The 24215-nt window shown below is 38.4% G+C and overlaps 1 protein-coding gene across 3 annotated transcripts; it reads left to right on the top strand.

Moving 5' to 3' along the window:
* Positions 1 to 17419: 17419 nt before the first annotated feature.
* On the top strand, positions 17420 to 23788 carry MRPS22 (mitochondrial ribosomal protein S22). Of its 3 annotated transcripts, none has more exons than XM_075507400.1 (8): positions 17420 to 17554; positions 17878 to 18032; positions 18805 to 18969; positions 20183 to 20326; positions 20829 to 20912; positions 21868 to 22013; positions 23232 to 23340; positions 23612 to 23788. In XM_075507400.1, the coding sequence occupies exons 1-8, from the start codon at positions 17434 to 17436 to the stop codon at positions 23702 to 23704; spliced, it is 1017 nt and encodes a 338-aa protein (XP_075363515.1). In that variant the 5' UTR covers positions 17420 to 17433; the 3' UTR covers positions 23705 to 23788. The 3 variants fall into 3 exon arrangements, with proteins under 3 accessions (XP_075363515.1, XP_075363517.1, XP_075363516.1); XM_075507401.1 differs by having other exon boundaries at positions 17436 to 17554; positions 17827 to 18032; XM_075507402.1 differs by lacking the exon at positions 23232 to 23340.
* Positions 23789 to 24215: the final 427 nt, after the last annotated feature.

Here is a 24215-nt window from a genome sequence, read left to right as displayed (position 1 = left end):
ATTCTGGGATCTGTCACAGATTTCCTGTGTGGCTTTGAGAAAGTCCTGTGGGGTTAACTTCAGCCATGAGGCTTTCTTTCCTCTGAGAGCAGCTTGTACCCATATCTCGACAACCTCTGTAGTGTGAGCTAATTAACACAAAAGGTAAGATGTTACTAGTGCAACTTTTGTACATAAGCAACAGCAAAGCAGGATCTAATACAGGTGAAACAATATGATCAAAAGCAAGCTAGGCAATAGAAGTACAAATACTAAGGCAGTCAAGATACCCCTTCCGAGGAGCTAATGGGGAGGGAATAAAAAGAACATGCACTCCAGCCGTTGACTGGTGCAGTTGTTACACTGGTGGAATCAGGAAGCAGCAATTTATTTTCACTGGAAGCCAACACTCCATTTCCCTGCTTCCTTTCCAGAAGAAAAAGCAAGGGGAAAATACAGGTTAAACTATACCTCCTTTGCAGTTTTCACACACAGCACATTCTCCTCATGAAATCTAGCCTCCAGTGGTGGGAATCCAAGATACTCATTCTTTTATAAGATATCTTCACATACATTACAAAATTAGCAGAGTTTTCAGTTACACAAAGTATTACGTTTCAACAGGTCAGTTCTATTTATCAGGCCTGGGTGGCTTAATGTCTCAGATTTGAGCAAAATAGAATAAATCCCACATGTTCCTGTTGTGAGCTCATACCCTTTTGGGCTCTTCTGGCTGGAGAGAGGGTTCCACCCATTCTCTGAGGACTAGCCCAGCATTAAAATAACTAACACACAACAATAAACCATCTTGTGTTTTAGGTCACTTGCCTAGCGCTCTCAGATGATCCATTTTTATCCCCTACGTTCTGAGCTATTTTGTTTCTACTCAACGTTGCTACCTACAAGGGAAACAAAACCTCAAGAAAATGGCTCAATGCTGTTCTCAACTTCAGTGGAACGTATCTTGAAGAAGGTGTTACTCAATTGAATTTCCTATCTGCTAGCCAATATGGTGATTAAATCACAGTAGGTATTTTTACTTGTTTCAGTGACACTAATAGATGCTCAGATGCTAACAGAGCACTTAATGCATTTCTAACGTTTGTTATTTGTAGTCAATAAACAAATAAAACCCAGTATTTTGGGCAATGGAAAATGCAGTCTAGAAAAGCCTTATTTTTATTTGATCTGCGTGAAGAAGAATTTACCAAACTTCTGAAGTAAAGTGATTTATTTTAGTATGTGCATCAAATCTTAAACTGAAGAATGACTTGCTCAAACTTTCATTTTCAGGGAAAGAGAAGACTGGAATCAGACTCTAAGGTCATAATATAATACTACATCCCAATCTCCTAAATCATCCTAAAAAATGAAAGATGTGACAACATATAGCTGCATCCATATAACCCTAAATCACAACTTTTGTTAACAAACTGTCTTTATAGACTGTGACTAAATTTCTAGGAGATCTGAAACCACATTTAACCACTGAAAACAAGGCACCTGGTTTCTCAGAGATAGCCAGTTGCTATTCTTCCAACATTGCTCTCAATTGGATCTGCTGGGCAATTGTGAGAAACCACCCATTTCACTGCAAGTCCTAACTGGAAACAAGCGAATGCTGGTTCTATTCTGGCCCATAAGCAGCACAACTCTAGAAAAAACAGGAAGCAAGATAAAAGCTTGTGTCCTGAGCTTCAGGCTCAGGATTGAAATCAGATTTGAATAGAGATGTAAATGCAAAGCTTGAAATCAAAGCTTTATAATACAACACGAAGCTCAGGATACAGGGCCACACATTCCTTTGGTCCCCTATAAGTCCCTCCTTCTGGTATGGTAGCAAAACACATCCCTACAAATTATTTCACTGCATTACAATGGTTGCATCTGCCTGCTCACACTCATTTTCTCTTCCTCCTCAGCTCCATGTGTAGCTTGACCCTCCAAGAGCTCAACCAGCTCCCAGGTGGCAGAGTCACTGAGCAGACTCCAACACCATGCCAAACGCAGAACCTTCTCCTGATTGGGGCCCAGCATTCAGCCCTCTTCCTCTTAACTAGCTCCTACATATACCAAACAGGGAAAATTCTTAGTAATAAGTCAGGCCTAATTATCCATCAGAAGACAGTAAGCATTCCACTGATCCAAAAGACGTACAGCATTAAAACACAACAAAATAATTGCCAATGTGCTTTTCTCTAAGGGCTCCAAGGACACTACAACAAATATGTCCTGAACATAATTTTTCTGTTTAAATCCATAGTAACTCTAAAGAGGTCAACAATAAACAAATTTCAGACTTAAGGTATAAAACCAACATCTTCCTGATGTCTCCAGTTTAAGCTCTATTGCTCTTGGACATAGCACGGACCATTTAGGAATCTGTCCCAGTAAAATGCATCTGATTGCCATTTATTGTTCCAATTAATTTTTTCCTCTGGTGTTGTATCAGAATCTTTATGAATCTTCTCAGACAGTTGGAAATTTAAGTTTATGGTAAAAACCCCTTGTTTTGCAGAGTGTAAGATGCAAGTCAGTCAAATATCTACAAAAATTAACTCATAAGTAAAAGATTATGAAAAATTTCTTATGTATGATATGCATTTTGTTTATTTTCTGTTTTTAAGAATTCAAATCCATCTATCTACACAAACCTCATTCACATATATCCATACTTTCTAGCACTAGCATTGCTACTTCTTCTCCCTATTACTTTATATCATTGTGTATTAAATGCAATTGTAACCTACCTAAGGCTGGTCTTATTGACCTACGATAAGTGGAATTTACACAGTTTTATACCTTCAGGGCTTAGGGATTCCAACTGATGTGGCACACCACAGCATTTCTCCTCAACAGCAAACACTTCCTGCCCACGTTCCACTGTCTCCCAGGAATATTAAAACCAGGTGCCAGTTTGCAAATACAAAATGAGAAAGACTTTTCACATCTTCATTTAAGGGAAGAAAAACAAAAAGTCTTTACCTTATTGTAGTTTCAATAATGACACAAAATTTCTAAATGAAACATTCCTTTCAGTGCTGTTCTTTTTTAGCCTTGATCATCCTCTCTAAAGCATCTTGGGAAGGCTTCTATATACTGTGATAGCAGGAAAAATAGAAGAGTCTCTTGATTACAGTAGTATCGGATTTGGGGCACGTCTTTTTTTACTGTATGTTTGCATAACATACAGCACAATGGGCCTCTAATTCTGACACAGATTTCTGGGAATACAGCACAACAAAAACTAAAAACAGAAGAGAGGGTGAAGGTGCCACTGTGGTTATGACTAGGGTATTCTAAGCATGGGCATGAACCTAAACTCATCCACAAGGGATTAGAAGACCAGATTGTTTACCATATAAGACAAAAATGCAAAGAGTTTTTAATAAATATTTTTTCATGCTGTTACTGGATTTTGACAACAATATCATTTTGTTAAAATATCATAAGAATAGTTTATCTCAGAGCATTCCTTGAAAATCTAAACTCTCTTGAGTTCCACAGAGCTGTACCAGATAATTGACATCAGAACAGTGTCCATCTGTTGTCCTTCCTAGAAAACTGGCACCTCAGAAATGAACTCAAGTTAACAATCACAAACATTAAAAAAAAAAAAAACCCAAAAAACTCCTCCAACACATGCTATTGCTCTACATGCAAATCTGATTCCCAGAATCCTGAGGGCAGCTATTTAGGGGTGCCTGTGTCTCAGATGATATGTTCAACTCACAGTCTTGGCTTTTATATAGATCCATGGTGGGTATGGGTACAGAACGATCTCAATTAATGTAAGGAAATAAGGTCTAATCATACGGGGGTAGGTTATGGCCAAACTCCAGTTGGAGTAATTACACTTTGCCTTCCTGAATTCTCTTCCCTTAATTGCTATTTAACATAGGATTCTCTAACAAGGTTGTGTGCTTTTTCTAAGCTATGAAGAGAGGAAAGTAATTCCTGGAAGTCTACATGCTAAACAGGAGAGAGTTTATATATATTTGTAAGATGCTCTTAAGACTAAAATTAAATAATTATACTTATTCTAAAAGGAAGAAGATATCCTTATCACAAATCACCCTACTATTTATTAACAAAAATGCAAAATGAAAAAAAAACAAAACCCACCACATATTGATCTCTTCAATATAGTTTGCTTATTGGGGCTTCATTACCTGACCACTGAAAAGATGTCAGGCCTGAGCAGGGCACTGTACTGACATATAACAAGCACATATGTGGGTTGATGCCCCAACATTTAAACATGCTTTCTATATGACCTGATCTTAAAAGGGTTCTCATTTCTTTAGGGTTCACCTCCACCAGTTCTGCAAAACTTTATCCAGAGATGAAACACCATGAAATTCCTTACAAACAAAGTTGAGTTACAGCAAAAGAACATGCACCAAGGATATGGCTGCCAACCACTTTGTCTGCCTCAGAGCCAGGTCAATAACCAACAGCCACACTCAGCCAGAAGTGCTGACCATAGAAGTTGCTGCTAAAGATACATGATTTGAACTGTGACTACTTCACGTGAAACACGACAAGGTCAAATTATCTGGAACTGGGTGAAGGATGGAATAAAACAAACCTTTTTTTTTTTTTTTTTAATAATCTCTGAATACTTTTAATCTTCTATGACAATTACTAAAAAGTCCTCTTTCTTATAAGCATTTACCTTGCATTTAAATGTGGTATGTATTGCCCTTGACATATTGCTATCATTTACAGTTATTCACTGATTTGTACCATTTGTTTTATGAAAAAAAGCAGTGAGAGCTGAGGAAAGATAAACACCAGTTTGATCATTTAGTGACACAAGCCCAGATACTCAGATGCTCTGTTTGTGTCAGAAGCCATACTTTTGCTGAATAGCTGACTACGTGGCCCAGGAAAGCTCACTCCTGGCTTTCTGGCCTTCTGTGGCAAAGCAGCCCAGGCACAGGTAATTAATGATGCCTGAGGTGGAACCCAGGTATAGAACACAAATAAAAACTTTTGAAAAACTGCATTCATGTACCATCTTTCCCCCTTCCATTTTGCAACACATTGTTTTTGTGTGAAAAGCTATGAGCTAAAGACTTCATCAATAATTGGATAACATGCTTTACCACCATTCCTATCTAAATTACAGTACAGTAACTGTTTTGTTTTATTAAATGTGACATTTCCAGATCTTTTTATACGTGATAGCAGATAAAACTTGTAAAATATTTTTAAATTTTTTCTTTTACTCTGTCTTTATTACCATAGAACAGGCCTTCAGCCAGAGTAGATTCTTGTATATCATAAACTTCAACAGGGGTTTGTAAACTTTCACTAGCATCTTACGCTAGTTATTTTTGCTGTGTATTTAGGAAATTAAAAAATCCTATCTATCTCTTCTAGGAAGGAGAGAAAACATAATTATCCCTTTCTAATTATTGCACTTTGACTTCCTTGGAATATTTACTTCGCATCAAGATTTGTTTATGTTCACTGATACATTGGTTAAGTTTACTCTTCATTTATTTTAATTTTATGTTCCAAGGATATTTTACTGAACGCTCACTTTAAGACCTTCAACTGTGGCCACCCACATCCTGAAATTTTCTCTCTACCTAATCCTGCCTTATGCCATAACAGAGTAAATATATTTTTTTTAATTTTTTTTTACAAAATACATTTCTTCCAGCAAAACATACACATCCCATAGTATTTTCTGTTATTTTAAAAAGCCTGTGTAGCATTGCACAGTGTGTGTGTACATAAGCATGTACACATGCTAACTCCCCCCGGCACATACACAGAGCTATTGTTGAAAACTTTCATTAAAACTTTGTAAAGGAAGTTCATCAGCCACTGCTCAGGATGTCCTGTTTCTGTGAGGGGCTTTGGCTATTGCTTGGCCATTTTCTCATTGAAAACATAAGTAGAAGACTTGAGAGCATTTAGTCTTGCTAATATTAAAACAATCTGATTTGGAAAGGGTGTTTTGAAGGATTTTTCCCCACCAGCTGGGAATCTTGAGGCACGGACACAGCACACTTAGTTTAGTATCCTCTGTTCTGCTGTTGTCAATGGGAAGGACGGGGGGAAACAATTCGTTCTGTAAGGATGGGATACATTCTCATCATCAAGCTAATCTTGAAATACAGCTGTTGTTCCCAAGCAATATCTGTGTCCCTGGTTGTCTTTCAATCCAAACCATAATGCAGCCTAGCCAGGGCTTGTGGGCTCCTGGCAGTGGTGTTCCAGCAGAGCGGGTGGGCTGGAGTTCCTCCCCTGACCTGGTCGGCTGCAGAATGCAGCAGTGCTTCTGAGTGACCTGGTCAGTCAGAGCAGGTGGGCCTCATCACACTCTAAACCAGCAAGGGATATGCATGCTCCTCCCCTGTTGGAGGGAAGAAAGAGAGATCCTTGCCTTCTAAAGTATTGGGGACATAATTTGGGGTTAGCATCTGGTCATAATATATATTCACTTGTTTTAAGAGACTGGTCGCTTTGTAAGAGGATGGAGGCAGCTCTGTGGCTAGTTTGGATTCTGATTTTGTTTTGAATTATTGAAAGACAAACAATAAGTTCAAACCTCAGGAAAATTATTTCATGATTGATTGGTGATATTTGTTTTATTCTAGTACTGCTCTCCAAAATGTTCACTTTTAATTTTACAGTTGATCCATCTGCAAACTGCAGAAAGTCCCAAATCTCATTTCCACTGAGCAACGGCTTTCCTTGTTTGTGTTCCTCATTTGGAGATAAAGGATTGTAGCCACCAGAGGTAACAGTTTACACTTATGCACAGTGATTATGAGTACCCCCAAAAAATGTTCTCGGTCGGGACAGGTAACAGACCCAAACAAACAAAACTAAATGCCACAGGGGTATGCCCTTCTACAATGAAAAGAAGAAGAGGAGAGAAAGGGACAATGGGTGGAAAAAAGAAAGTGTATGAGGAGTCAAAAATATCAAAATAAAGTACCAGTGGGGAACATGGAGCAGAGAGCCCAACAGCAAAAAAGAAACTGGGGGTGGAGAAGGGTCATTAATAAAGGCCCTTCCTCATATTCTTCCCATGCAGGCTTCCTCTTCCCCACATTCTCCCCCCCTCAGTTAGCCATGTTTCTCCAAAATGGAATGACTGCTGGCATTTGTCACAAGACAGCATTGGTTGCTGCAGTAGGATGGAAAAGACAATGGGGAGGAACTGGAAGTAAAATGGCTGCTCTATGCTATGCCTCTCCTTTTTGGCATAGAAAGCAGCATTGCTTATAATAAGAGAAAGAATGAGACAGCGCTACATTCATCCTACCATCACTGAGTCCTACAATCCAACAGGAACTACAAGCCATGGACAGTCCTTCAGTCAGTTTCATTGGAGCAGAACATGAAACAGCCTTTTAATTCCCCTGTCCCAAGAGGCAGATACGCAGCCTTCCTGCCCTACTGAGAATACACCAGTGGGCAGAGGGAACGTAACATTCTGTGGTGTCTTAGGCATAATGTCCATCTGTAATACTCTTGGTGGGTCCTCACCATTAAAAATCTCCCTCCTGTTTGTACAGCAGTAATACACTACATGCAAAATTGTACAGAGGCACATTAAAGTCATGTCATAATCTCATTCTTCTAAAAATTATTTCTGCCTACATTTCTGTAAGGTGAGATAATTAATTTTGCCAAACATAGGACAGAGTGAGACTTGCTGGATAAAGAGGCAGCATTTTAAAAAGTAGGGCTGTTTGGAAAAATTGTAAAGGCATTGCACAGTTAATGCAAAATTCTACTAGAATTAAAATAATACCTCGTCAAAAGCCCTCAAACTTACATTACAGCTACTCATGAAACACTTTAATAGTTTTTTAAAATTAATATATTTCATTAGGCCTAACGAAAATGAACGTAGGAATATATACAATAATACTTCATTTTTACTGTCCATCCAATCAATCTGTATTTTAAAGCTAGGGGAATTAAGAAACACAAAATGGGAAAGTGACCCACATAGAGTCACCAAGAAGTCTGTGGCAATTATTAACAGAACCCAGCTCCTAGCCAGGAATTGGTTTTATCTTGATGAAAAGTGACCCACACAGACTGGGGAAGAGAGAGACCCGAAGCAGCAAAACAGAGGTAGGATATGACATGGAAAGGTAACAACACACTACATGTGATTTAACTACATTACCAAACACACTCAATCTTTTTCTGAAAGACCCTATGCAGGATCGGGCCCTTTTGAATAACGTTAGCTGTGTAAGATCAGTGTTTTTGAAACCACTTCTTTTGAAGTCATCCAAAACCAACCAAATACTGACAAAGTAAAAACCGTTGCACTGGTTGTCTTCAAGATTACTCTTCAGCTCAAAATAAGGGTATAAGGTTGCTGTTGCTACCTAACACCTTTTGCTTTTACTTAATTTTTAAAATGTCCATTCTCATCAATGCCATGGCACTGAGTAAAAGGTTATTTGAGGAGCTAGAAGAGGGCAACACACTGGCTGTCATTCCCTCCTTCCTGTTCTATGGTAAGGAGCATGCTGACGATATCAGGAACTGAAAATTCTCCCTTTTGGTAGATTAATCGATTGGAGAGCTTTACAGTAGACCAATAAAATGAGCAAATGTACTCACCAGTCTAACTCATTAAGAAATGTTCCCCAAGTAATTATAATGCAGGAAAAAGAAGGTTTGCAATGCTTTTAGAGTGTAAAAATCGAGCATTTACACGTTTTAATTGTTTTCATAATAAAAAGGCAATATTACAAATATTTTTGAAAGATGAGGATTCTTTCATGTGTTGAGAGACTTTTGCTAGTCATTCCTGTATATGCTGTGATAGACTTATACTGTGATGGCACAGCCCCACAGTGCCATCTAGTGTTCTGTGGCCATACAGGAAATAACCTCGAAACGTTCGAAAGGATATTCCAAATTATTTCACAGTAATAAACACGGATTAGTTTTGTTTTCAGAAATACAGTACTATGTGATAAAACAATCCCACCTAATAGTTGACAAGGCAGATAATATTCTGAACTACCATTCTTTTTTTGAGTAGCACTGAGGAAATTATTAGGAGAAAGCAAAAGAATGCCTGACTATAAAGTAAGCTTCATTTAACTGTCATCAGTAGGAGATATAATCATATTTAGAGCATATAGTATATTGCACAGAATCACATATTGTACCAGAATTTAGAAGAAGTTTGATCAGGTGTACCATAAAAAAAAAAAAAAAAAAAAAAAAGAGATGAGAGGAGAGGGAGAGAGTGAACAACTAATTAAAATGATGCCTTGATTTAAGGGCAAATATTCGGTCCTTAGGGCTGAAATATGCACAGCAAATGCACAGTTAATTTCAGACACAGTTATCCAAAACTATACAATACTGATCTCATATTGCTTTGTTGCTCACAGGATCAGACGTAATTTTCCACTATCTCAGCACTCCAATTGTCCTTTTAGTTTTTGGATCTAAACTAAAACCCTCCAAGCAATAGCCTACTTAATTTGTAAGTATCAATCAAAAATTCCACTGCCTACTTACAAAGTAAATGGTACTTGGGTAGGAAATAATTCTGCTGCACTGGAGCACACAGGAAAAATGAAGTGATCTCAGTGCTGCAAAATTCTACTGTAAAATATCATGTGGATTGGCTGCATCTTAATAATACCTTGTAAAGTTTAGGAAATCTTTGTGCTGTTGCAGAGACACAAAGGGGACAGAATCCAATTTGCTTTTCCATGCAGCATATAAGCTCCCTTTCAGAGTCAGATCCTGAATTTGTATATGGCCCGAACTATTGTGCTTTTAATCAAAATTAAGAAGAAAATAATTGACTCTGTTTAGTGACTATCATGAAGACCAAAATATTTCCAGCAAGCAAAACAGCCCAAGGGAGGGCTTGAACAGAGGGAGCAGGATGGTCTTAGATCAGTTTTGGCCAGTTATAAAACTGCATCTTGAGGCTATAGTTACCTGAAATGCTGTGATGCAATCTGGAGACTTGCTGCTAATGAAATGAGAAGATCCTGCTTCCATTCTTTTTCCCTCAGAGGCTCTGGCACTCATTAGACCCCTCTGTGACTCGACTCAGCTCAATAACCTGAAAGCAAATTATTCATTGTTTCCACTTGGATAATAAGCTGAGACTGTTTATGAAAAGATATGATGTGTGTGTATGGAGTGGGTGTAAGGGAAGGAATCAGAATTAGGCAGGGTGAATAAGGGGGAGGACCAAGACATTCCCCTTTTGCTGTGCAGTTGTAAAAAAAAAAAAAAAAAAAAATCTAACCAGATACAAACATTTGGACTTCTAGCACTTTTAGCTTTTCATCTTAATTTTCAGTCCACTTGCTTGCTGTAAGGTTGGTTTTCATTCCCTTCCCCAACAAGGAAAGAATTCCACACTTTTGACTTTGTCTCATACACTCATCCCTCTGACAAATGGGGGTATGCTGCATATGGTGCATGGGGATGGGGCAGAGTTAGGGCTGTGTTTTTTATGTTTCTGTCACTAATATTTCTCCTGGCATGCTGGGCTGTCTGCTGGGTTTTTTCCCTTGAAACATTTTATAAAGCCACTACTAGATCTCTCCAGCTGCCCGGCTATGTTATTTATTTAGATATGTAATATGTGCCTTCATAAAGATCCAAGCACTTATTCTAGTCCAAATGTACAAACATTGACATATGTTAATGATCATATCATGTATTGCAAAATGGCATGGCTAAGCATACAGGGATTATGGGCACACAAAAGAAAGAGCTGTGGTAACACAGTGTAAAGGTTTCTACCCATATACGTACTCTCTGAAAACCAAAAGAAGCATAAATGCAGTTACTCATTCACTGCAATTTAAAAACAGTTTGTAAAGAATATACATATATATTTTGCCCCAGATTAAGCAGGTATAGCACCAGCTGAATCATTTTTGTCCACGCTGTTCTGGAAATCATCTAGTGACATCTTGTACTCTACTCAGACAGTTTGTCCAAAAATGGATGGGAGTCTTCCTATTAACTCTAGTGGGCAACCTGATAAATGTCAAGAGGTTTACTTGGAAATAAATGGGGAAAACAATCTGATAACTATTTGACCAAATTAATTCTATGTCTATTTTTGTTTCCTTGATTTTCTTGGATAGAAAGAAAGTAACAAGAATAAACACAACTGGAAACTGTTCTTGCGAGATATACTCTTCACTAAGGAGCTGAATAACCATTTAATCTTGGACCTGAAGACAACCTTCATATCAAACAGGTAAATAGTTGTTTGGCTAGCAAATCAAAATACTTCTGCTTAAAACAAATGAAAAAATGTTAGATTTTAACAGCCTAACAGAAAAGGCTGAGATTTAAACTGACACTAAATTCTTTTAGCTCTACTTCTGAGAGATAAAAATATCTTTTACTTTCTGAGCCTTTTCTTTCACTTATTTGATCATGAAGAGAAGATACTGTAGATTTATGTGTTGTTTGTACTGGAGAGCACAGCTGTTCTAGCTTTTCTGTCAGACCCCCAGGATCCTGTCTTTATAATGACTTTTTTAAACGCACAGTGGGTTTGCCTAAGCAAATTTAATTTGTATTACATTCTGGATCCAAAAGAAAGAAAGAAAAAAAAAAACAACAAAACCAGAACCACCCCCCACCCCCCCAAACCCCACCCCCTCCAGTGCCACCTTTAGAAGAGAGGGGATTTTATTTTAAATAGTGTAAAAAAGTCCTTTAGTCTGGTATGGGTAAGAAATCGCTTTAAAAAGTTGGCCCTGTCATATAGGCTATTTAAAGATACAATAGCAAACCAAAGGTATGCATTGCCCTAATTAACAACAACAACAACAAAGTAAATAAAAAGTGCATATTGTTAAATAGCAAACTACAGGAGCTTATTTCCATGAAAAATTAATTTGGGGAAAAAAGAAAGAAAAAACAAGGTGACAAAACAAATCCTAATAAACCTAGATGAATTCAAAGTAATACAAGATGAAAACAGGAAGGCTTAGGGGCAACATGAAGAACAATTAGGAAATTTAGAGAAAAATAATTACATAAACCAGAACAAGTGAACTTGTGAAAGAATCCCAGAGGCAGATGGAGTATCAGAGACAAAAAGAACATGAGAAAGGAATGGCATGCAGTTAAGAGTGGTTTCTTGGCATCACTAAGCAACAAGATGGCTGGTTGTGAGGTAACTGCTCTTTAAACTGGAAAAAAAATAAACAAAGAAAATTATGAGAGACTGAACCAGTTTGGGGAAAAATTAATCTATTTAACTGTAACAAGTCATCTGCAGAAAAATGTATTCACCTACTTCTGAAAGAACTGAAGAATGAAGTGGTTGTGTCTGTTAATAAAATCAGCTATTAAGAGAAAAGTCTGGAAGAAACAAAATTTTGCAGTTACCACTGGATAGGTATTAGAACAGCTTATAACTAGGACGATATGCTTCTATGTCAGGTAAATTCATTCATAAATTAATTAAATGAAAAACCATAAAATGATACAATAGTCCTTAAGAAACTTGGATTAAAAAATCATATCTCCAGGCTACTTTGGGAAAGTGACAAAATATGACAAAGTGTAACTAGTAGACTCATCTGATTGGATTTTTATGAAGCCTTTGACAACAGGCCAGGAATACACATAATACACATCTAGGTTTAATCTGGACAGTCTAGGTTTCAGCATATTCTGTCAGGTGTCAGGTTTCAGTGAAAAACAGATAAAAGTACAATGATGAAAGAAAGGTATTGACTACTTCTGTTAGCAACAGGAGAGAAGGGAAAAATTATAATTAACCTTTGAATTGGAGGGTGCCATCTCCTCCAAACATTCCTGTCCCCAGAGAATGAAACAGACCAACAAATCTGCCAGGGTCCTTGCTCTGTCCTTCTGCTGTGAAAATAAAGGTATCAGATACGTCCCATCCTGCCCACATGTAACAATTTGTGCTGGACACCAGATTTAGTTCACAATGCCCTGGGAGTGCTTGGATTCAGATGGACAGGACTTTAGATAGTGATGGAATGAGAGGGAGGTTAAAAAATTATTAAGAAGGGGGAAAACAACAATTACTCAAAGTCTACCTTACTTTGAATAATACTGAATATTTACTATTATTTTATTCCTGACAATTAATTTCTAAAAGGTAAGTATTACAAGAGCAGAAAGGAAGAATAAAATTTATTTGAAAAATATGGAGTCTTAATTCAGAGCTTGCTGAAGTCAGGGAAGGACTTCCAATGGCTTTAATTGGCTTCGGCTCAAGCTCTTATAGTGTAGCAAAGAAAACAATATAAACTGAAGTGGGATTTATATCCCTACTATAAATAATGTATGTAATCTCGATTACTGGAGACAGTATTAGTATATCTAATTTATCATTATTAAAGTGAGATTATGGCAGCTTTATGTGAGACAGAGGCAAATCTGGGTCATTAATGAAAACAGTTCATTTACATTATCCGCTATAACTACTCAGGCACTTTCATTCTTCATGTTTAAAATCTCAAGCTTGCCCCCCTGTGGCTCACAGGAATATAGCACACGTTCATAGTATAAGTTCGTCTGAAACGAGACTGAAAATTAAAAATAAAGAGCACGTATAATCCTTTTTGTTTTGTCATTTTTCCTTCAAATTTGAAATACAAATGTCAAATGGTCAAGGCACAAATAAAGCCTAGACGGACATTTGCTCTTCAATCTATGCTTACTGTGAGCACTTGCTAAAACTGACAGCACCAAAGAAACAAACTTGGAAGACACTTGCATAATGTTTCACTCATTCCGTCTCACTAAGGATACTTACATAGGCAACAAAAGGCAGCTGTTCACACGGGATGATAACGGCTACAGCTGAGCTCAATTACTTTAGTTTCAGTGGGCATCTCAGCTATTATTTGTAAAAATGGGCTTTGTCCAGCAGAACTACCCGTAACTCTGCCCTCGGAGGTAAGTTTGGCCTAGCAGCTTGGGACAGAGTTCTACAGCCACACTGATCTGTCCCTGCTGTTAAGTATCAAAATAAAATTGAAAATAAAACAGATTCAGATATCTATATGGTCTTTAAGATAGAAAATAGCCACTTTGATGTATTAGCAAAGGCTCATGCATCATCATCACCACCATCATAAAAATAGCTACCCAGGGCTCTGGATGGCAATGCAAATCCAAGGCTACAGACCTTAAAAAACAACTCCAGAGAAAATAATATTCTCTCCCTTAAACAAAAGAAACTGGCAAATAAGATGCTTGCAGGTAATATGCCAGAAAATAGACAATCATATTACAAATGACCACCCCAATAATTTTAGCAAAAAAATACCCCACTCCGTCTATGTACATGGGGAAACAAAAGAACCACATGCAATATATTATTCCTTTAAAGACTAATTTGATTATATAATAAGGTTTGTGTTATCTCTCTTACTTCAGCACTCTCTGACTTCTCTGTGAAAAATAATTTCTCTTCAGACTAATCCATGCAGGTTTAGTAAAAAGAGCTTCCAACCTGGTCCATTGTGTCCCTCAGAAAAATGGATTGCCAGATTCTTTCTTACCAGGAACAAGAGAACCAACCATTAATTTTAAAAAGGTAATGTCATCAACTGTGGACATGTACACAGCCTGACTGGGTTCACTCTGTTTCCTCTTACAACAGCTGGATGCACAGTTACCAAACCTTACATTTTGTATTTTTCACTGTATTTTTCCAAGAAAGAATTCTTCCTTCCTAACAACTTCTTACTACTAATTTGACATATTTATTATTCACAAAGACTGGTAAACTACAGCCCCTTATTTTATCAATTAAATAGGCAAAGCAACAATGCATGCTCCTAAGCTCCCCATTTGCCTTCTCTTTCCCTGAGATGTTAACCAAACTAGTTCACAGCAGCCATCTGATCCTTTTGCTCTCCTGAAACTACCAACAAAAAGGAAATTAATGCCAACTGTGGAGGTGATTTTGTATTGACACTTTTTTCCAATAGAATCCAGACTTAGACCACCAATGTGTTTCACAGGGGACATCCACTCGTCATCAGATGGTTGTAATTTTCCAACAGCAACTGTCCTGGGATGCATTCAAAATAGTAACAAAAGCTAAGAAAGACTCTTTATTTCATTATCAATTTTTACCCTACTGATTCTTCAAGCTGGTGTTGTATTTTTAAGTATACCAATATAAAACATTCTACTTAAAATTGTTACTTCAGTACAAATATAAACCACAAATAAAATATAAATTGATATTATTTTATAAATTATGTTAACCTGCTATACTTCCATCTACAGTATAGTTAGTTAATATTCCCTTTCATCCCACCAGCCAAAAGGCTAATCCTCACAGCAGCTGTTACTACTCCACTACAGAATGAATGTGAATTTAACCTCTCCTGGATATAGCCTAATAAATTGTGTTGTTTTTCTAAGCACTTCTGTGAATTAAAATGGATGTTGGCTTGCCATCTGAATTCATGAACAGGTCTGAAGCGGCTTTTAGGCAAGTCGCCAAATAACTTCCCAATTCCCTTATAGGGTATAGCTCTCACTCCAGAGATCTTCTAAGCAAGAATTGAAAAACAACATCTTCTCCATTTCCTCAAAATTATTTTTCATTTTCTTAGCAGTATTTCAATAAATTATGCACAGAATTACATTAAAATAATATTAAGTGTTCATTTGCACTTTTCAATTCTCAATGATTTCAACTTAATTGTACCAATACAAATATGAGAAGAACATGCCCTTCTGCGACCTTTCTGACAATGCAAAGGCCAGGATATTGAAAAGCTTGAATATAAAATTCAACCCAGCACATGTGTTTGGATATTGAATAAGGCTGAGGAACATAGGAATACTCCCCAGTACAAAGACGATCTATTATTAGAAACAAATATATATTTCAGCTGATGCTTAACTTTATTCTAATGAAAACCAATATATGCTATAAAGCATTCTTTTCTCCAAGCCTTCAATCTCCATTTTCAAAAGTAACATAATTTAGCCTTTGATTTAGCAAAGCAATGAACAACCCACTAAACTTTAAAACAATTCGAAATCTACAGAATTTAAGCACATTACTTTTGTTTCCATGTCTTCCATCCTGGAGATGAAATATTTCCTGTTTCGACAGGAAGTCATCAGCCAGCTTGCATCAATGTGTGGCTTTGAACATTTTAGAATTTGAAGCATTCAGGGCCCCTGTACAGAGACTTGCCTGCTGATAATAGGTTTTCTTTCTGTTTCACACACCCCTAACCACAGTCTGTAAGACTGAAATTCACAATAGAAGATACAGACCAGCTAGAGAAAATAAACTTGAAGTAATAATAAACTTTCAACCCCTTGAAACAGAGTCAGTTATAAGAAGTCAGTTATTGTTTTAATGAAATAACATACCCGTTTCAACTGCATATCCCCACTTCACAGCCATTCGATCTGATCTGCTGTATCTATTGGATATAAAATTTAATTTTGGTTTTATGCTTGAATACAGTTATTTATTTTCCCTCCTTTACAAAAATGTTAAAGCTCCCTGAACATGAGAAGACTAAACTCATCACCACCAATAGCACTGACTGCTTTTACCAGATTGAAGAAGCCAGTGCACTATACAGGCACAAGTACTCCTCAGGTAGTACTTTCAGGCATGAATACTTGCTGTGTCCTTTGGAGTTCCCCTAAATTATGGGCCAGACAGAAAATCTGCCACCTGACAACGAGACCGTCCTTTCAGCCACCATGCAAGTGCCAAACTAGCAGACAGAGCCACATGAGGTTTTTAATTTTGTATAAATTACCACAGCATTTCTCCCTCTCAGGCAGACTGCCCAAGAACCAGGGCAGGTAGCTGCCTGCCCTGCCGGCTGACCGACCGGACGGTTATCAGACTAGGCAGCTGCTGATAAAGTGCACCCACCTACTGCCTCGCACCTTTCCTAACCTCTAAGCAGTTGCGGTTTACCAGTGGTTTAATCGCGGCAGTGTGCACGGTGGCCTCAATTCCTCTTTTTTCCTACTACTGTGTCTCCCCCCCTAAGCAAGGAAACCTGCCAGCCTGGAGCCCTTCTCCGACTCCTCCCTGGCTGAGAGAGCCGGCAGTCCGCTCTACTCCCTCCGCGTCGCTCCAGCCCTGCTCCCGGTCCCGTCGCCGGCGTTGTCCCTGCTCTGACAGGAACAGCAGAAAGGGGTTCCCACCCTAACCTGGCCCTCACCTCCGCCTCAGCAGCGTTTTAATAACAAAAAACGTACTGGGAGCGGTTTCTTGCCTTTTCCCTCGGGGAAAAAGCCCAGGGGACCGCGTTTCTTTCTCACTGAGGCGGGCTCACCGCCCGGGGCCGCCACTCCCCCCGCGGCGCCGCTCTGACAGGCCGCTGGGGCGAAGGGAGACTCCATTTCCCGGCGTGCCTCGAGGGGCGATCCGGCGCGCGCGTCGTCGGCGGGGCGGGAAGGGGCGGATGTAAGATGGCGACGCTCGGGGCGTGGGGCTCCGCGGCGGTACCCGCGCGGCTGTCGCGTGTGGCGCGAACGCTGTGGGGCTGGCGCGCGCGGCGGGGGCTCGGGCAGGACGCGGGGACCGCGGATGGTACGTGAGAGGGGGCGCGGAGGGGATCCCCCGCCCGGCCTTGTCTCATAGACTGCATGCGCCCGTTTAGCCGCCCGCGCCCTTCCTGGTGGGCGCCTGCAGTCCCCAGGGGGGCCGAGGGGGAGGGAGGCGGGACGGGGTGGGAGTGGCGGCGCAGGGGGGGCCCGGCGAGGGCGGGAGGAGGCGTGGGGGGCTGCCGCGGGGCCTTCGCGTGAGGGGAGGGGGTGGCGTGAGCGCGGCCGTCTTCTCGGCCCCCCGCCCGCCCCCCGCAGGCAGCGGCTTCCCCGCCAGCCGGGTTAACAGCGTGTGAAATCCTCCCGCAGAAGGAAAAGCCGCCAAGCCTTCCTTTGCGGATGAAGCCGTTCAGAATCTGCTCTACAAAATGACAGGGCTCAACCTGCAAAAGGTTTTTAGGCCGGTGAAAAAGGAGCTTAAACCGCCCAAGTACAAACTGATGACAGAAGCTCAGCTGGAAGAGGTAGGCTGCTCCGCTTCGTTTTGAAATAAGTTTTGGTTTTAGCAAAAAGTCTGTAACAGTCCATATTTCTGCTTCCTTTAATGCTGCTGTTAAAAACATTTTGGTTTCTTTCCTTTGTTTCAGATATTTTCCTAAATTAGTGTAAATCAGTGTTTTGTCACTTTAAATAGTTTTATTTATCCAGTTTTTCTCGATTTTTATGGAATATGGAAGGAAATTGGATGCTTTTTTTTCTTGAGTGACAGGTTCTCTTTATCATCCCATTTCCTTATGCTTCCTAACTGTGTTAAATGTCTTTATTTGATATTTGAATTGTAGCCCTGGGAATCCTTTGACTACTTTTTTTTTTTCCCTGTTGTCTGACCATGGTCCAGGATGACGAAGGGACCTGACCTAAGCCAGTTCTTCTGAAACCACCATCACAGCTATATATAAACTGTTGATTGTGGTTTATGCTTTGGAGAAAATTTACTGTGGAAAAAAGCCTGAAATAAACTTGGTGTTTGCAGTAGTATATGTAGTAAACATATGTATATGTTTAGTTTTGGAACTTCCTCCAGCAATTTGCCCAAGTTACACTAGTGGCATATTGTTCACATGTGATTCATCTACCTGGAGACTGAATTAGTGTCTCACTTCTCAACTGCAGAAGAAAAAAAAAGATTTTAAAAATTTCTCCCTATATGAAAATGTGTCCCAAAATTGTATGTTAGCTTTCCAATAGCATGAGTTTTTTAATTGCAAAATTAAACTATTTCTTTTTTTTCCCAAGGCGACAAGAAAAGCCATTGAGGAAGCTAAAGAAAAACTAATCATGCCTCCTGTTTTGAATGAACGAGAGCCAATTGATGATGTCTTAGCAGAAGACAAATTCCTTGAAGGAACTGAAACTACAAAATATGTGTTTACAGATTTAACTTACTCCATTCCACATCGTGTAAGTGTCAATGTATCAATTTATTTTAAGAGCTTTTCATTCTTAATTTCAAACTAAGCTTTACGTTTTAATAAAATATAGTTATAGCAGTTTGCAAAAAGGCTGAGGAGCTGTAAATTCAGTCTGGTACAAGGCAATACAAAGATATATTTCTAAATGTTTGCTTCTAATTGATAATGATAAATTACAATCTAGTGCTCAAAAGCAGGTGTGGGGGTGGGAAGCTGTGGGATAGATAGTTAATTATTTTAAAAGCAGATGCTCGTGATATATTAGAAGAGCTGAGTTCTTCCATACTTCCTAGAAGCTTTCTGTGGAATTGGATTACTTAGTACTGTGCATAGGCCAAAAGATGGAGCTACTTCACAGTTGCAAAGATCTGGTGGAAAGCGGAGTAAATGATAAATGAATTCATGGGAAAGCTGTGAAGAAACAGTTGTCAAATAGAATTGTGGAGTATAGGGATAAAGATTTCTTTATATACTAAAACATCTAGATTGTCTTGAGTACCAGTACTCAGAGGCTGGAAAAATTCTTAACCAATAGTTATGGTTCTAAGAAGTCTCCGTGGTTCAAACATGCATATAGTGATGATCCTGTTAAATGAATTGTGAAGTCTTCCCTCTATTACTCCATCTGAGAGCTCTCTCTAGGAACCTGCTATTTATTCTTCTGCCTCAATGTATTGAAAACGTCCTTGTCCCAACAAACTTTCCTGTCTGCTGCCCTAATCAAATATGCTTGTGAGCAGATCTGAGTATATTGTTTTATTTGTTGTATTTTTTGTTTTGAGCTTGCCCTTACTTGATTCTAGCACCTACCTCTGAAACAAAGTTAAAGTACAAGGCACTTGCATTCTTAATTTAGTAAGTGTTACTAAATGCGTAAGATCAGGCCAGCAGCAATGCTAACTCCTTTCTCTGGGTATTAGTTATTATCTATCAAAACATCACAGAGCTGTAGCTTTTAGTGTAGGTGCATGCACGGTTATGTCGTACTGTAAAATTAAGGTGCAAATGTAGCACTTAATTAGGAGGTACCAAGGGAGAAATGATGAATCTAGCACATAGCGACAATCAATTAGAAACTGGTATTATTAGTGTGAGTTTAGGTATAGAAGGACTTGGCCAAATAAGAATCTTTTTTACAATGGTTCTGGCTACGAAGAGAGAAGACTTTGGGAGACAATGCTCTTTTTTTGCCGTCTTTTCAGGAACGTTTCATTGTAGTTAGAGAACCAAATGGCGTGTTACGCAAAGCAACCTGGGAAGAACGAGACAGAATGATACAGATATTCTTCCCAAAAGAAGGGCGCAGAGTTATTCCCCCACCGGTATTCAAGGATGAACATCTTGTGGTAAGATCTTCCTGGTTTTGAAAATTGATCATTTTTACTTAATTGTGCTCTGATAGTGAAACTGTGCTATTTGGACAGAGCAGCTCTTAATAAGCCAGTCTGCTCGTATGTTTTAAACTGCTTGAATTCTGTTTTGAACAATTGCTTATCATTGTAACTTTGTAATAAGTATTTTAACTAAGTTCTAGGTTAGGGCCAGGTAAATCCTGCATAGGTGTAGATATTCTGTCATGCTAGAAGTCCACGTTTAATTGTTATGCATTGATGAAATTGTATGCTTAGTCTGAAAAGGTGAACTGGTGTTTCAGAAACAAAAATCAAAGAACATTGTACTAATGTCATCATGGCAGTTACTGTACTTTTATCCATTTTGTCTTGTGATTAAGGGGATGCTCACTGTAAGTGTTGCCCAGAACAGAAATGTTGTGGCTGCTGTTTTGATTTTGGAGAGTTGGAATGGTGTGATACAGAATCTATTCCTGAATTTGAACTGTTGTTTTAGACTGTGTTTCAGCAAGACCGTCATGAGGATATCCTTAACATGTGCATTGCTCAGTTTGAGCCAGATTCACCTGACTATATCAGAGTGAGTTCACTTTTCATTATTCTAGTAAAAAAAAAAATAGTATTAGTGAAGAACTTCAGGGTTTGTTTTGTAAACATAAGTATTATCTGGGGACCAAAGGTGGTGTTCATATGTTCTTTTTTTCCCCCCGATATAGATTACCTGTTATTCTTGTGATGTTGTTTTTTTTCTTGCAGAGAACTAAAACTGTTTAAGGTATTTTCAACAGCATAGAAAGAACTACAGATGCATAAAAATAGTCTTTATATAGGTATTTTTGGTATCAAAGCAGAATTTATGATAATGCCCATAAGTGGCCACAACTAGAGCTGTGCTACTAAAGTCATGCTAACGGCTATGTTAGGATTTGAAAGGACCAGGTAGATTATAATGGATGAAGTGCACCTGAGAGCACTGTACACAAAGTATTATTTTTGACAAAGACCAGGTACAAAAATATACTTCTAGCTGAAATACTTAAATTCAGTAACTGTAGTTACTGGTGAATATGTTAGTCTATACTTGTCTTTAAAATGTTTACTTCTCTTTAAGACGTAGTAATTTCTCAAATCACTGAGAATGCAAGTTATTAGGCAATCTTTCAAGTACCTTTTCTTCAAAGTAAAATCTCACCTCTTTACTCTTTAAGGAGAAAAATGCTAGAGCAGATTACAACTTGACAGCAGTGAAATGAAGGTTCAGAGGTTATGTCCCTCCCTCCACAAATTTTCAGTACATAGTATTTAGCTTTCTCTTAACATAAAGAGGTCTATGCCTAAGTACTAAGAACTGGGTTTTCCTAGTGTTACCCTGAATTATAACATGTATAAAGCTTTAAGGTAGCATGGTTCAGCCTGTGGCTTACTCCTGCACTTTAGGGAGGTCTGAAAATAGATTAAAAACTGAGAGGTAGAGGGGAGAAACTGTCATAGAGCTCCAGTTATGCTAATGAAACTGAAAGCTTTTCTGTGTATAGGTTCATCATCGGACATATGATGACATTGAGAAACATGCCAAATATGATCTGCTCCGTTCAACAAGACACTTTGGAGGAATGGTATGGTATCTAGTAAACAGAAAGAAAACGGATGGCTTACTAATAGATATGATCCACAGAGACTTGTAAGTGGTATTTGTCACTTATTAATTCTGCTTATCTAAACAAATAGCAAACAACAAGTACCATTGTTTGAAAATAAAAACAGTATTTCTGTAAGATGTATAAAAGTTTTCATTTGCATGAAATTTTAGGCTAGCTGTAACTTTTAGCTATATAGGTGCTGAATGGAAGCACCAACTACAGTCCATGAAGTTGTAGGGTAAACTAGGTTTCTACAGAGATTACCCTTTTGTAGTTGTTGGGTTTTTATTTTTGTTTCCCATGTAATAGTCAGTACACTTGCAGCTCTGGGCAGTGCTGATCTTAAAGCCTAACAATTTTATACTACTGAGCTCAACTTTGGCATTTCAGATTGACACACTCTGGATTTTAGAGCAATTCCTGAGTAGCTGAGGAACAGGTAGATATACTTTCATTTTAAATGGATGGACTTCTGCTAAAGTTATTCAAAAGTCCCTGAAGCAAACAATAGTTAATTGTTAAAAACGTCACTAGAGCTAGGAGAAATTTGTACAATTGGAACTCACAAGTTGCAGTGATGGTGGCATTCATCTCCTACTGTTGAAATTAGAAACTTTCAACAGGTGGTCAGATCTTACTTTTAAACCTGAGGATATGAAGAAATACAGGAAATTTGGAATTTCAAATTTGGAAATCAAATTGTTAATGGGAAAATTCAAATATCTAGACAACTTAGAGTTTGGAGTATCTTTACCTGCCACCCACCTACTTCTGGCTTATGCTTACATTTATGTAGAACACCTGTTGCAGTTCTAAATTCATCTGAGGGCTAGGTGTCACAAGATTTCTACTACTACTTCTGTAAAACATACTAGTTACTGCAGTCTGTGTTAGAAAGTTTCTCTTTGGCACAGTTGTTCCGCTAAATACTTGTTATTGGGTAATTAATTGTATTTTAGAGAGATTTCAGCTTTTTTACTGCTGAACAGTACATCAGGCTTAAACTGCAGTATGGATAAATTTACGTACCTTACCTGGTGCACCTTGGTGTATGTGTGCTTCTGGTCTTCATTCTCATGAACAGGTTGCCATTGCAATAGATGATGGGATGCCTATTTAGCTATGTATTCTAATGACTGTATACTCAGTGAAAGCAGAAGTTTATTAAAGCCTGTGGTATGCAAAGTACACCACAAAGTACACTTTCTCTAAAGTATTAAGACAAAGTAATTGCTACAAATGGGCCTTTATTTGTTTAGGCTGGATGATGCTACAAGTTTAATTACACTGTATCATATGCTTCATCCTGAATGTCAATCAGCAAAAGAAGCTAAAGAAGGGAAACTTCAAGGAGTTGATCTAATTAAGGTATGCTTTTCTACTTTAAGCCTACTTAACTACAGAAGAGAAAGCTTTTAAACAGCAGAAGCCTATTTAGTAGTCTAAATTTCTCCTTACCTTAAGAAGCAGATATTTAACTAGAACTGTTGTGCATGTGAGGTTGTTTGTTTTTTTAAACTATATATAGCTGTACCAGGATTTCAGCTGTAGCTGGCTGATCTACCACTGGAATGATGACATCTCATTATGCAACTGTGTTCTTAATTGTACATTAATCTCTCTCCTGCCATGTTTGCAGATATTTGTGAAAACTGAATCGCAGAAAGAAGGCTATATACAACTGGCCCTCCAGGCTTATGAGGAAGCAATGGCTACTTCTACAGCTTCATGAAATAAACCTTATTGCATCATAAGTTTTAACTGTGTTTACAAACATTCTCTGTACAGGATTCCACAATAAATACTGTAAACAACAGACTGTTCTAGAAGATTTTTTACTAAAATATGTAACAATCACTACAAGAGCTTGTAAATTAACAGAAGTCATCATTACTTTTGTTTTGAGGTGACAATATGCCCTGAGTTTAATTCTGTTACTGTTGCATCTTGCATCTAAAGAATTGGCTGCAATTCATTTTACTTATTGAAGTAAGTGTAGGGTCTGGACAGCTTCATTTAGGAAAGTATGTAACACCACATCCATCCCTTAAGACATACTACTGTTCTGTTACATCTTTTAGCTAGAAGTGTTGCCTGGAAGAGTAACTGAGCTACTGCTTGTTAACAGATACAAGCTAAATAGCACACTGAAAAAGTAACCATATACTAAGAAAAGTCAGGTTAAAATACTAGTGCTTGGCTACTATGCTCTTGTTTCAAATACTTGCAATACACACTATTGA

This window comes from Mycteria americana, chromosome 7, assembly GCF_035582795.1.
Source record: "Mycteria americana isolate JAX WOST 10 ecotype Jacksonville Zoo and Gardens chromosome 7, USCA_MyAme_1.0, whole genome shotgun sequence".
Classification (NCBI taxonomy): domain Eukaryota; kingdom Metazoa; phylum Chordata; class Aves; order Ciconiiformes; family Ciconiidae; genus Mycteria; species Mycteria americana.
Note: the sequence above shows the minus strand (reverse complement) of the source record. Positions and strands in the feature narration are given on the sequence as shown.

Coding starts and splice junctions, on each gene's coding strand:
- MRPS22 (XM_075507400.1), top strand. CDS start 17,434: ATGGCGACGCTCGGGGCGTGGGGCTCCGCGGCGGTACCCGCGCGGCTG. Junction 17,555..17,877: donor GGACGCGGGGACCGCGGATG/GTACGTGAGAGG, acceptor ATCCTCCCGCAG/AAGGAAAAGCCGCCAAGCCT. Junction 18,970..20,182: donor CTTACTCCATTCCACATCGT/GTAAGTGTCAAT, acceptor CCGTCTTTTCAG/GAACGTTTCATTGTAGTTAG.